A 15,360-nucleotide genomic window follows, 5' to 3' on the forward strand; every position below is an offset into this window, starting at 1 on the left:
CAAGCATCCCATGCTTGCCAACTGAGAAGGGATCATTTGTACAGGTGAAGTATATGTGTTTACCAATGTGGGGCTGGCTGTTGCACATTTGTATTAACAACACCTCTTGGTCGTTGGGAAGTTTTAAAGTCCTAACCAAGGTAAAAAGTTGATTTTTGTTAAATGTTGTTTTGATTTCTTGAAAATTCTACCCAAATTTCATTTCAATCTTTTTCGGGAACTGAGATTTAATTGAGGCTGTTAATTTCCATATCCAAGAGGATCAAGACCTCACTTAACATCACTTTTACTTCCAAGATAGGTGTTATTTTCTGTCCACTGTCTCAGAATTGGCAGGTTAATTCAGTAAATAAATTGTTGGTTCTTTTGCGTGGTTGATCATTTTCATAATTGCTCATTTTGTCAGGCTGATAAAGCCTCTGTAAATTTGAAAAGACAAATACCATAATGCATGTGCATGGTAATTTTATTAGTACAATAAATTTGGTCATAATGCAGTGTGCTGGTTTAGCAATTTAGTAAAGCAGCATTGACTTCTGTAGAATGGTGCTGCATGTGGTTCAGCACCCAGGCAGTGTAGCTTTATATTAACTGCAAATGATTTGTTTCTATCTTTAAGATGACGAGAAATTTGCATTTACATTGCATCTCTCATCAACTCTGGATGTGCCAAAACCCTTTATAATCAATTAAGTATTGTTGAAGTGTAGTTGTAAGGTAGGAAAGACAACAGTTGATTTGTTAACAGCAACTTTCCACAAACAGCAATGTAATAATGACCAGTAATCTCTTTTATTTTCTATTGATGTTGATTATGGATAAGTATCAGCCAGGGCAAAACATAGGATTGTCATAGAATTTTTTACATCCAGCTGAGAGGCCTTTGTTCAACATCTCACCCAAAAGATAGCACCTCTGACAATGCAACATTCCTTCAGTGACGCACTGGATTGATGACTCAGATTTTTGTGTTTGTGTCTGAATTTGTACTCGACCTCTTGATTCAAAAGGGAGACTGCTACCGATATTGAGATGGTGCAAGTAGCATAAAACAGGGTGCTTTTTACGTGTAACTTCTTTGCATACTGCAGAAAGTGAATTAAAAGATTTTGATCTAGGGCAATGCTTCCCATTTGCTGTGTTTAAAAAGCTTTTCCCCATCACAGTTGCTACTATTAAAAATCACTTCAAATCTGTGCCTTCTCCTTCTTGATTGGTTGATGAGTGAGAACAGTTTCTCCCTATCAATTCTGTCCAGTCCCCTTATGATTTTGAACATCTCTATCAAATCACCTCTTAGCTGTCTTCTCTCCAAGGAAAACCTCTTCAATTCATCAGCATAACTGAAGTTTCTCATCTCTGGTACCATTTTTGCATACCTGTTCTGCCTTCGCTCCAATGTGTTCAAATCCTTGGAGTACAGTACTCCAACTGAGTTCTAACTCATCTTTTGTATAAACTCGGCATAATTTCCTTGCTCTTGTACTGTATACTCTATGCGCCTAGTAATAAAGGCCAGGATACTAAATTCTTTATTAATTGTTCTCTCCACTATCTTGCCAGCTTCAATGATCATTGCGCGTGTACACCTAAGTCCCTCTGTTTGTTCCTGTACCACCTCTTAATGCTGTTTTTCCACGTTTTTTTTGTACGAAAATGCATCACCTCGCACTTCTGCATTGAAGTTCATCTGCTGATAAGCTGAATGATCTGTAATTGTTGGTGCTTTCCTTACAACCTTCTTTGAACACTTCCTCTAATGGTCTACAGTGTCATTGGGCAAGGAGAGCTTTGTTTCGAAAGAATGATACTCCACTAGAAGTACAAACTTCTGTGTCCATTGATGTTCTAGTTTAACTGTACCTGATGTCGAGAGCATTATCTCCCTTCACTGCTTCTGATGGCTTTTAGCTACTTAGCTTGTCTTAAACACAGTGTCTGCCTATGTTTTCCTTGCAATCAGCCTGTGCTGTTGCATCTCCAGTTTCCTGTAGAATTGCTTTGCTGGGACTTGATAGTGTACATGCGACATTATGTATATATTTTCCTTTGCATCATGTTTAAATTTTTTCCTTCTCTGTCCCATTCCCACTCTCTCTTGTGTCATATTAACGATGTCCAGGGCTGAAAATTAATGGAAGGGACTGGAGAAACAGTATCACCCACATGATGATGTATGAAAGAGTCACATGACTGAGTCCAGAGAATGCTCATGGTTTAGACTCAGTAATACATGTTGTATATCTGTAAATAGCTGTGCTCATACATTAAATGAATTCAGATTTATCTATGACTAAGAAACAGTTGCAGAGACAATCACAACCAATTTGAGGTTTTGGTCTGCTTCTTGGCATGATCCATTGTCAAGTATGGAGAAGAGGGTTTAGCAAGCCTTAGTGTTGTGCCTGTTCATGTGTGGTTGTACAGTCACAACGTGAACAAGGTTTTTATGGTAGGGTGCAAGGCAGGCATTCCTCATCCTTTCAGTCCATTGTTGCCAGATCTTTGATCTGATCAATGGGACAGTTATGGGATTGTGTAGCTCTTCCCATTACATGCTACTTCTGTTGTTTAATGTGCATGCTTTGATTGGCATCTAATTTTTAGGTGTGTTTCGTGTTGGTCCTGGCATGCTCCCCTACACTACTGCATCAGAATTGTGTTGGTCCCCTGGTTTGATGGTAATGGAGATGGTAATGAACAATATACCAAGCCTTGGGGTTGCAGATTGTGGTGGGATACAATTCTGCTGCTGCTGAGGGCATATGGTGTCTCATGGAAGCTCAGTTTTAAGCTGTTGGCTCAATTCTAAATCTATGCTGCTTAGCATAATTATAGTGCCACACAACATGTTAGAGTATTAAAAACAAAACAAAGAACAACCCAGCACAGGAAACAGGCCATTCGGCCCAACGAACCCGCGCCGCCGCATCCTCCTACACCTACCCTGCCCTGCATGTCTGCAAGTGGAACCCCTAACTTAGCCAGATTCAGGGGAGAATAGTGTCAATTTGGTAAACCAATCAGCCTAATAGCACCTCTTTGGGGTGTATTCTTGATGTAAAGACAGTACTTGGCACGTCCAAGGACTTTCCACTGGTCAGTTTTACCAATACATTAATCTGCAAAAGATAGATTGTTGAGGACGCAGTCAAGCAGATTTTTTATAAGAACATAAGAAATAGGAGCAGGAGTAGGCCATCTAGCCCTTCGAGCCTGCCCCGCCATTCAATAAGATCATGGCTGATCTGAAGTGGATCAGTTCCACTTTCCCGCTTTCTCCCCATAACCTTTAATTCCCTTGTCTATCAGAAACCTATCTACCCGTGACTTAAATATATTCAGCAAGGTAGCCTCCATCACTTCAATGGGCAGAGAATTTCGTTCGTAATTTCATCGTCTGCAATGGTTTGGTGAAAATGTTTTCAGGGCTTGGCCAGCTCAGTGGTTTACGTGGTGGTAGTGGACATTGAAGTTCTCTTGCCCAGAATAATTCTATGTCCTGATACCCTTAGTGAAAACATTCCTTGTGGTTTCCATTGGCTGAAAGATGTGATTATGATGCCTTGAGTAGCCTGTAGGACAGCTCTCCAAATTTTGGTTGAAAATATCCAAATGTTAGTCTGATGAAATTCGCAGAATCAAATGGACTAAACCTGCCTTTTGTAGTATCTGGTACCAACGTCTGTTCAGTTTTATTATTTGCTGATTTTTTTTTTTGTAGTAGTAGTGTGATACAACTGAAAGATTTGTTAGGCCAGTTAAAAATCAACCACATTTCTGTGGATCTGGAACCATAATATAGGCCAGACCAGGTAGGGATGGCATATTTCCTCTCCAAAGACCATTAGTGAACCAGATTGGATTTTACAATACCATCATCGTTACCATTATTGTGACTAGCAATTTTTTTAAATTCCAGATTTAATTAACATATTGAATTTAAATTCTCCAGTTGCTGGAGTAAGAAAGGGGGATAAAGGAATATGGAAACTGGATAAACACAATGATCAGGATTTTATGGTTGTCATGACATTGAACTGTCTACATTTCCCATCATTAATCTGTGAAACTGCAGTTAGTACGTAGAAATCTAAAAGTTATCAGTGATTCCCTTCTCCTCCTCAGGGACACTTTTGATTATTTCTATCTCTGAGAATTTTTAGATATCTCTGAATTTATGTGAATTTTTAGTTTTCATGTTATTCTCACCATTAAAAATCCTGGCAGAAGTTACACCTTGTTGGACGAGGCATAACTAGATTTGAACACGTACTAAATCATAATTGCTGCTCAACAACCACTCTAGTCCCAATTAACTCATTTAAACCTTGTTCTCTCCTGCATACTGCCTACTTGCTTGCAAAGGACCTGCAGCTTTTTCTCTCTGGCCACACCAGCTGCAGCACTATCTCTGTGAGACTTCTCTCTCTCTTCAGAAACATGGACACCCCACCACAACCATCTCCCTGGTAAACAGGTCACACAGATTTGTTGTCAAGCAGGACCCTACTCTCTTCACTATTTTACCTTGAATTAAAGGGATGACTTAAAACCTCACATTCATTGTAACAAGGTAAAACCCACTCTAAAGAACTTGTCTGAGTTCTTTTTCACTCTAAAACACTTCAGAATCCTAACATTTAATAATTTAAGTGCCTAACAGCACTCATCTAAATGTTGTTTAAACTCCTCCAGGATTCCAGACTTAATCCAATTACTTTACCACTTAATCCATGCCATTTGTCTATTATGTGAGGTGAATCACAAACTAGGGCCCAGAAAACCACTGCACCTCAGGCTACTGCAAAGCCCTGTCCAAGCAAGTCAAAGTAAGTTTTTCCTAGGCCTGTGCTACTCAGGTGCAGGGCTAATTGATAGTTGATTCTTTGACAGGTTTTAGATCAGCTTGGTGATTGTCGAAACAACAGTTAAACATTGTGAATGTTCAGTGATGTGCACCTTGTTCTGCTATTAATCAGGGCTAATATATGTAGCAAGTTATTTCCGTGCATTTATGATACTGATGCTGGCTAACAAAAACTTCAAAAACTTAGTATTGATGTTTACAGGATTTATGATTTTGCAAGAAATAGTATGCTGAGTAAATCTTGTAAGGTCCATTTAGGAAGATGGGAAAATTATCTCCAGATGTGGATAAATTTGTCCACATGCATTTTGATGTGCTTGAGCTAAATTGATAAAACATGAGGGAACATGTTGTGAAAGACTATGTAAAATATTCTGTTTCCTTTGTTAATTTATATTAGCGGAAGGTGATAGAAAGAAATCTGACGAGGCACAACCTTCTGAGAAATCATTACGACCAGACAAGCTGAAACATTTGCGAGAAGGTATCAAATTGGACAGAAGCATCGAAAGGGACAAAGGCGAGCCAGGTTAGCTTTAAGACCATGGAGTTGGTAGTTTCTAATTATCATGAAATTTAAACTGTTAAAATCTGGTTCCCTACACACTCATTGCAATGTGATTTCAAAAGTATAAACAATCTGCTTTAATGTTTCTCTCAGAATTTATAAATAGTACACCAAAGATAAGCATAGTTTGAATCCTTCATTAAAATAGGCAAGCATTACAGATGATTGACTTTCAAGAAGGACTTAAAAGCGAAGGAGGAAAATACTTGTGAAAAAAGTGATCTGCTGAATTTTTAACAACCTTGGAATGTTAAGAGTCATGATGAGAGGAAATTAAAATATTTATGAGGTGTAGAAACATGAAGCAAGTGTTAGATGATGCAAGATTTTTTTGAAAATTTATTCATTAATGGGATGCAAAGCCAGTATTTATTGCCCATCCCTAATTGCCCTTGAGAAATTGAAAATGGACAGACAGAATATTTGGGTAGCAGCTAAGGCTATAACATCCCAGGAATCCGAGGGGTGAAGAATGTATGTTGACGTCGCTTGACTCAACAACAGCTTCTTCCCTGCTGCCATCAGACTTTTGAATGGATCTACCTTGCACTAAGTTGACCTTTCTCTACACCCTAGCTATGACTGTAATACTACATTCTGCACTCTCTTCTTTCCTTTATGAATAGTTTGCTTTGTTTGTATAGCATGCAAGAAACAATATTTTTCACTGTATACTAATACACGTGACCGTAATGAATCTAATCAGATGATGTCTGACAGCATGGTATTTCTATAGAAGGTGCTCACCCAAAACACCATCTGATTTGATTTATTGTTACAATACCAGGAGACTGTAAAAAGTGAAATCTATCTTATTCCATCTGTTGCTAGGAGAAAAGTTATTAACTTTGTCAACATTTTCTGCTAAAGAGAACTTGGAAGCTGTAGTTAAGATCAGAAGTTATTGGAGCCGATATTAATCAAAAAAAGCTCCATAGTACCCAATGGAAGGCTGAAATGCTGTTCTTGGCTTCATGGAACATTGTTTTTGGACTTGTACAATGTGGGAGTAGGAATGGGAACTGAAATGTCAAGTGACACGAATGTTGCAGTTACATTGTGTGACACACTGATATTGAGTGGGAACAGATTAATTGAGAGCTTTTGGAAGGTTTTTTAGATCAGTTTAGGTAATTGATCAAACAAAACTAAAATGCCAACGATGCTTAGTAAGATTCCAGGATGTAGGGGGTGGTGGGAGGTGTGTGTTGTGGGAGGAGGGTGGGTTGGTGCAGATTAGACTGAAAGAATGGGGGGGTGCAGATTAGACTTAAAGAAGGGGGACTGTGGTGAGTCCCTTGAAGGGGTCGTGTCCGTGCAAGGTGGCTTGTGCAAGGCTTGGTCTAGGTAGTTACTCTGGAGTTAATTTTTTTTTCCTATTCTAACTTTCAGAGTAATTACCAGGGTTAAAGTGACAAAACCATCCAAAGTTAGCGACTTAAATGGCTTGTGTTAGATGGTTCCCAGCAATTGTCCAGAGGAAGTCAGCACTTCTGGGCAATTGCCAGCTAAACCCTTGTGTGGGAACCACCTACCTAGAGGAATTTCCCAGTGTATCATTGGGGCACCACCTAACGCTGGGAAACCAGGAAGTTGTGAGCCAATATTTTGAGTCGAATATGACTCTTTGGTTTTTGATTAGAAATTCTGATTTTGATTTCGAAGTCTAAATCATTAAAATAAAACATGATCATTAGTGTTCCAAGTAGTAATGCATGATAGGCCCCATTTTTATCTTTAACTGCTCTGAATAGTTACTCTTGACTTCTTCTTTCTGGTTTAAGTCTTTTAGCCAATCTTCTACTTATCTCCGGATTCTCCATGTCCTGACATTATGCGTGACTCTGTTATCCTGCACCTTACCACAACATTTCCATAATTCACTGGATGAATTATGTCTGTTGCATTATCCTTGTCAATTGTCTTTCTTACCCCTTCAAAGAGTTCTGCAAGGTTCATCAGGCAAGACTTTCCCTTCTGAAATTCATGTTGAACATTAATTGTTATATATTTGGTTTCTGGATGTTATTTTCTCCTAATGGGTATTCTTTGATATTTTTGTTACCACCAATATTATGTTAACTTGTCTATAGATTCCTGAACATGTCCCGTCTCCCTTCTTGAATATAAGTATTGTTATGGACAGAAGAGAGAGGTAAAACTAAATTCTTTTATTCTCTCGCTAAGGTGTTTTCTGTTTTAAAAATAGGCAGTGGTGTTTATTGTAAAACACTTTGTTTGTGTAATCAATTTTTAGAACAACTTGCAATTGAATCAAATGTAATTTATTCACATACTCAAACCCAGTTTGCGGGGGAGAAGAGAGGAATAATCAGCTACTTCACACACGCTGTCACGCTGTGCATCTTGCACTCAGTGTGCACCATGTGCGCACGCGTGCACACACACACACACACACACACACAAGAATACAGTAAAGGAATAGGAAGGAAGGTTTTACTATGAACAATTTAACAGTAGGGGGAGAAAACACATTTCATTGTGATTGCCAGAGTCCTCAAAATCCAAATCCAGAGAAGTTTCAGTTCCTTTAAAGTTAATAGTGATGCAGTGCAAAGAGTCATAGAGGCTTACAGCATGGAAACAGGCCCTTTGGCCCATTTTGTCCATGACACCCAGATTTTACCATTAAGTTAGTCCCAATTAACTGCATTTGGCCCATATCCCTCTATACCATCTTACCCATGTAACTGTCTAAATGCTTTTTAAAAGACAAAATTGCACCGCCTCTGCGTGCTGCCAGAGGCAGTAGTACCAGACACTCACCACCCTCCTAAGTGAAAAAAGTGCCCCTCTGGACCCTTTTGTATCTCTCCCCTCTCACCTTAAACTTATGCCCTCTAGTTTTAGACTCCCCTACTTTTGGGAAAAGATGTTGACTATTTACCTTACCCATGCCCCTCCATTATTTTAAAAACCTCTATAAGATCACCCCTAAGCCTCCTACGCTCCACAGAAAAAAATTTCAGTCTATCTAGCCTCTTATTATAACTCAAACCATCAAGTCCCGGTAGCATCATAGTAAATCTTTCTCTGCTCTTTCTAGTTTAATAATATCCTTTCTATAATAGTGACCAGAACTATACACAGTATTCCAAGTGTGGTCTTATCAATGTCTTGTACAATGAGATTGTTATCCAGAAACTTGTTACACATGACAGGCGGGGGCCAGTGGCTTCCAGATAAGCAGATATTGAGGTGGACTTGTTGCAGACCACTTAGTGAGCCTAGAGTCCTGCTGTTAGATATTTGCAAATTGGAGGTAAATCAGCAGACGGCCCTGCTTCTGAGTTCTCAACCATTATATAGGGATTTCAAAATGGTTGCTTGTGTTATAAAGGATTTGATGAAGGATGTAATTTCATAAAGGAATGGTTATCTGGTGTCAAGACCTTGCTTTTGTTTTGTGGCTTGTAATGTCCCTGTTGTTAGCATCTGAAAAAAATTATTATCGATATTGATGATCCTGTTCCAGGTAGCTAATGTCAAGGTAGACTTGGACTCTGCTAGAGGGTAAGCTTATAAAGATGCACATGGCATCTGTTTAGCTTCAATAATTACTTTTTTGAGAAAGATCCCAACAGTCCCCGGTGTGAGATTCCACCATCGAAATGTCAGTGCATGTTTCCAGTACAATCCGTGTAATGCAATTCTAAACATCAGGGAGCCATCCTTTGATTCAACAAAGTTCATTTTTTAAATTAGCAAAAAATAATTAAGTTTGATTTGCATAGTTTGATTTTTTTTTCATGTTTTGGGGGCATATCAGTCCATCAGTCGTTAGGTATCTGCCTGTAACTGGCACCACTTCTTTTATTACTGAGTTAAAATGTGTACAAGTGACTTTGATATCTCTTCTCTAGATTATTTTAAAATGTGAAGATGCAATCTATCCGACAAGGGGGTTGATCCTCCCTGAGTTTGAAATGTTAATTGCGTGCATATTTTTTCCTTAAGACGTCATTCGCCTAATGCCCCTACTAAATACCACAGCAAAGCATTTATCAAATTTTGCTTTTGTGTTAGCTATGATTTTTATCTTCTCTACTCTTTCTCTTTGTAGCCATGATGTAGGGGTGCCCACAGTGGACTGGGGTAGGCACAGTAAGTAGTCTCTCAACACCGGGTTAGAGTCCAACAGGTTTATTTGACAGCACGAGTTTTTGGAGAGTTGTCCCTTCATCAGGTGAGTGTCACCCGATGAAGGGTTAACGCTCCAAAAGCTCGTGCTACCAAATAAACCTGTTAGCCTCTAACCTTGTATTGTGAGACTACTTACTGTTTCTCTTTGTATTTAGAGCTTGCTTTTTTATTTGTGTGCCTGTAAAATATTTTATAGTGTTTGTTGGATGTTCCTTGGTTTGATTTCATGGCTCCTCATTGTCTTCCCAACTATTCTTTGACTTCTCTCCCACCTTCTTCTTCTTCTCCCTTGTCCTGCAATCCCTTGCTGTCCAAGTGCTTGATGGTATGCCTCTTGCTCTCAATTTTTCCATTAAGTCTTTATTTATCCATGGTGTGTTGTTAATATTTGTTTTTTTTCATAGTGGAATATATTTTTCTGGACTATGAATATCATTTTAAATATTTCCCATTGCTTTTCTATTTTCTTATTTGCTAATATTGTTGCCCATTTTATTTTCCCAAGTTCTGTTTGCACGCCCTCAAAATCAACTTCTAAGAACATAAGAACATAAGAAATAGGAGCAGAAGTAGGCCATCTGGCCCTTCGAGCCTGCCCCGCCATTCAATAAGATCATGGCTGATCTGTCGTGGCTCAGTTCCACTTTCCCGCCCTCTCCCCATAACCCTTAATCCCTTCTCTTATCAAAAACCCATCAACCCGCTTCTTAAAAATATTTAGCGAGGCAGCCTCCACCACTTCAACGGGCAGAGAATTCCAGAGATTCACCACCCTTTGAGTGAAGAAGTTCCTCCTCAACTCCGTTCTGAACCGCCCCCCCTTTATCTTGAGGCTGTGCCCCCTAGTCCTACTGTCTTTTTTGAGCGGGAAGAGTCTTTCCACCTCTATCCTATCCATCCCATTCATCATCTTATACGTCTCAATGAGATCTCCCCTCATTCTTCTAAACTCTAACGAGTACAAGCCTAGTTTATTCAGCCTCTCCTCATAGCTCAACCCCCTCAACTCCGGTATCAGCCTAGTAAACCTCCTCTGCACTCCCTCCAAGGCCAAAATATCCTTGCGCAGGTGCGGCGCCCAAAACTGCACACAGTACTCCAGCTGCGGCCTCACCAATGCCCTATACAGCTGCAGCAAGACCTCCCTACTTTTATATTCAATCCCCTTCGCTATGAAGGCCAGCATCCCATTCGCCTTCCTGACCACCTGCTGCACCTGCAGGCTGGGTTTTTGCGACTCATGCACAAGGACCCCGAGGTCCCTCTGCTCTTCAATCTATTGTCTTGGTTTTTCTCATGCCTCGTCATTGTCGTTTGCTGTCCATCAATTTCAGGATAACGTCTATTTGGGATTGCCATCGGTCATCGTGTGACGGAATGGATTGGTTCTTGCATATCTTTGGGAACATGGAGCAAGGTGTCCCACGAGTTAGTGGGATCTGGAATGCAGGATTTGCATCCTTTCTTTCCTTCTCTGCTACCACTCTGCCTCATCATTAAACTAGTGGGATTCAGCAGCTTGATGGACAAGTTGCCACCATTTTGAACAATTGACAGCCAGCTCCACACATTCATTAAGGTCAATGTCGCAACACTACAAAGGGAACTTCAGAGTGTCTGTGAATCATTATTCTTGTCTTTCCCTGGGATAACAGCTTTTTGAGAGAAAAGCTGGCAGGGGAAGCAATTTACAGCCATGAGGACACAGTATCCATAAAAGTTGATTTGATTTATTATTGTAGTATGTATTGGTATAGAATGAAAAGTGTTGGTTCTTGTATGCTGTACAAAGTATATAGCTCATAGAAAACATACGGGAGAAGGAAAAGAGAGGGTGCAGAATGTAGTGTTACAGTTATAGATAGGGTGTAGAGAAGGATCTTAATATATGGTAAGTCCATTCACAAGTCTGATGGCAGTAGGAAAGAAACTGTTCTTGAGTCAGTTGGTACATGATCTCAGACTTTTCTATCTTTTTCTGATGGAAGAAGGTGGAAAAGAGCATGTCTGCGGTGCATGGAGTTCTTGATAATGCTGGCTGCTTTTCCAAAGTGGTGCAAAATATAGATGGATTCAATGGATGGGAGGCTGGTTTGCATGATCGACTGCTCTTTGTTCTTGACCCCTTGTAGTTTATTGTAGCCTTGGTCAGAAAGGGAGCCATTCTAAGTTGTGATATATCCAGAAAGGATGCTTTCTATGGTGCATCTGTAAAAACAAAAACTGGTGAGAGTCGTAGCAGACATGCCGTATTTCCTTAATCTCCTGAGAAAGAAGATTTTGTGGGGGGCTTGCCTCTGAACGCTTGTAGAACTGGCCATGAGTGTTTGTTTGACAGTCCTTCCATTGAATCCAGATGGAATGGCAGAGGCATTGCAGATGTAATTTAGCTAGTGCTCTTAAATGTCAGTGATAGACAGTCCAGGCCTATGAGGTTCAGAAGCATGGTGACGACAGCTGCTCTATACACAATGACTTGTTGACCTTCTTGTCTTGGTCAAACATCTGCAGCCACAATTTATAGAAGGGTATGGAAGATGTATGCTATTCTCAGTTCTCAAGTCTTAAAATATATTATGGCCACTATTGCCTAGATGCCCCCTTTAGTCTAATTCTTTTATCTGTTCTGATTTAATTCTATTTCATTAGATCCAGTGACAAATCCTCCCTTACAAGTCTTCTTACATATTGAATTAAAGAGGAGTTCTGCACACACAGTTGGAACTTAATTCCTTTATCCCCTTTACCCACCTTTTTCTGCCAATTGATTTTGGGATAGTTGAAATCCACAAAGACTATTCGGTTTTTTCACTTGTTTCCCTAAATCGTTTGTGTATTTCTTCCTCCACCTGTCTTTCACTTAGAAGTGGTTTGTAGATTATTGTTATTAGTGCTAACCACGTGAATTATTTTGGAGGGGGGTCAGTATTTTCTGCTGCCATTATGTTGTCTCATAACAAAAAGGTAAGGAAAGGAATTTTAAGAATGACATCCTCAAATTTTCTCTTTGCATTAAGTTATATTAGCTGAAGGAGATAGAAAGAAATCAATTGAGGCACAGCTTCCTGAAAAACCTTTACAGCCAGACATATCGAAAAGCTTGCAAGAAAATGGTAATTTGGACAGAGACACCAAAAGGGATAAAGGCGAGCCAGGTTAGCATTTAAACCCATAGAATTGGCATTTTCTAATTATCACAAAATGTGAGCTGTTCAAACTGTCTTTACAGCAAGAAGTCTCTCAACACCAGATTAAAGTCCAACAAGTTTATTTGCTAGCACAAACTTCTAGCTTTTGGAGCACTGCCCCTTCATCAGGTAACTGGGAGTTCTGTTCACAAACAGAGCATATAAAGACACAAACTCAATTCATAAAATAATGGTTGGAATGCAGGTCTTTACAAGTAATCAAGTCTTAAAGGTACAGACACCATGAGTGGAGAGAGGAGTAAGCACAGGTTAAAGAGATGTGTATTGTCCCCAGTTAGTGAGATTTTGCAAGCCCAGGCAAGTTGTGGAGGTTACAGCATGAACCCAAGATCCCAGTTGAGGCCGTCATCGTGTGTGCAGAACTTATAGCTCAGCGACTCTGTGTTGTCGTATGTCATGAAGAGCGCTTACCCGAAGATCAGAGGCCAAATCAAGGCAGCCTTCACGACACACACTCCATCAAGTGGAGCCAAGCACTCGTTTGAACACCCATAAGCTGCTGCAACCTTCAACTGCACGATAAAGTTGAATAGCCATTCCAAAGATATGGGCAGCAGAACAGTAACTTCTATTTTCCAAGGAGTATTGACGAACAGGGTACATAGGAAACTGAGGCATATGTTAACATATTGTTAGTATGCCCCTCTTCTGTTTGATGTATTAATGTCACTTAATATATGTTAACAAAGGGGCTTAGTAGATATGCTACGGTTTGTGAGGAGTGTTATGTAGAAGTTAGGAGAGCTGAGTCTGCATGCATCTTGTTTGGAGAGATGCTTTGAGGGGTGGGGAGTGTGTTTTTAGTATTTCTATTGTCTCTTCATTTTGTCATGTTTGGTTGTCTAATGTTTTATAAAAGTTATTTGACATTATAACACCCCTTAGCATGTGTCATATTATCTTTACAATACCTACTCCCCCTACCCATCATAATGGCTGAAGATATTGTTTCTCGCTAAGAAAATACGACTCAATCTAAAAGTTTGAGGGATGCGCTCTTAGGTTTGTCAGCTGGAATGTTTTGGGGTTGAATCACCTCATCAAGTGCAAGAAGCATCTCTAAGATCTGTATGCATAAGGTTTTCTCCTGGAAACCCACTTTATAGTCTCGGATCACTTTAGACTTGTAAAGAGTGCGTGGGCCAACTTTATCATTCAACTTCTCTCAGAAAAGAAAGGGAGCAGCAATTTTATTGCACAAGTCCTTGCCTTTTGTAGCTTCAAATGTGGTTGGTATGAATGGTTGATATATCATTACGGATAGGATATATAACACTCCCTTAATTGCTAATGTACATGCCCCTAATTGGGACAATGAATATTAATTTTGCTCATTTTTATCATCCTACTGGATGTGGGCTCATATTTACTTATATTAGGGACCAATTTTAATCGCTGGGTGAATCACACCCTTCACCGTTCCTCTACTAAAACCAACAGACCTTCAAAGTCTGCTGAGATGATTAAATTATTCCTTCAGGAAAACGTAGTCTCAGACCATTGGCGTTTCTTCAACCCAACTAGCAGGAAGTACTCCTTCTTCTCCCCTGTTCATCATACGTATACACTTATTGATTTTTTTTCTTAGATAATAAACTTCTTCCTGCTGTCTGTTCCTGTTCATATAATGTTATAATTATTTCTGACCACCCTTCTCTAACAATGGATTTACTCCTAGGTGGCAGAGCTGAATCATGTTTCCCCAGTGATTTAATACATGTAAGCTGTTAGATGATGATTTTGAACTTTCTGTCAGCCCAGATGCATGCTGTTATAGCTATTAACGCTACCCCTGATATCTTCATCTCTGTTCTATGGAAATCCTTGAAGGCTTATGTAAGAAGGCAGATCATACCCTAGCTACCTATGAAAGAAAAAAGGAGTTAAAAAAAAAACTGAACCATCAGAAAATATTCATTTGGACAACATATATACCACTAATCCATCTCCAACTGTAAATAAGGAGCATTTCCTATTAAAAGCTGACTTTGATATCATATCTACACATCAAGCTGAGGAGAAGCTATTTAAATCATGACATGTACATTATGAACATGGTGACAAAGCAAATAAATTGTTGGCCTACCAACTCAGTCAGTCATCCTCGACTCTTTTTTAATTACGCAGATTCAAACCCCTGCAGGCATATCAGTTGATTCTCAGCTTTAAACAACCCGTTTAAAGAATATTATGTTACCTTATACAAATCTGAACATCTTACTGACACATCAGCCTTTGAGAAATTTGAATGTTCCCACTATTGATCCCGACTCAATGAGTTGCTTAGAGGAGCCTTTCATCGTAGTGGAAATTACTAAGGCAGGTAGAGCCATGCAACGTGGAAAATGTCCAAGATGAGATGGATATCCGATTGAGTTTTATTTAAAAAAATTCTCAGACAAACTGAATCCATTACTAATTAATATATTGATTAACCATTTGAATCACAATGCCTCTTTCGAACCCTAAGACAGGCTTCAAAATCTGCAGAGATGATTAAATAATTCCTTCAGGAGAATGCAGTCTCAGACCTGTGGTGTTTCTTCAAT

At 39.5% G+C, this 15,360-nt stretch overlaps 1 protein-coding gene across 1 annotated transcript in view; it reads left to right on the forward strand.

The window, feature by feature from the left end:
- The window catches only part of LOC145344118 (tubby-related protein 3-like), a 68,168-nt gene that overhangs the window by 31,699 nt on the left and 21,109 nt on the right, over positions 1–15,360 (forward strand). Inside the window, 2 exon segments of the mRNA XM_080190975.1 lie at positions 5,271–5,399; positions 12,629–12,757. Coding sequence (XP_080047101.1) covers positions 5,271–5,399; positions 12,629–12,757 — 258 coding nt within the window.

Source organism: Carcharhinus amblyrhynchos, chromosome 6 (genome assembly GCF_965287045.1).
Source record: "Carcharhinus amblyrhynchos chromosome 6, sCarAmb.v2.hapA, whole genome shotgun sequence".
Taxonomy (NCBI): Eukaryota; Metazoa; Chordata; class Chondrichthyes; order Carcharhiniformes; family Carcharhinidae; genus Carcharhinus; species Carcharhinus amblyrhynchos.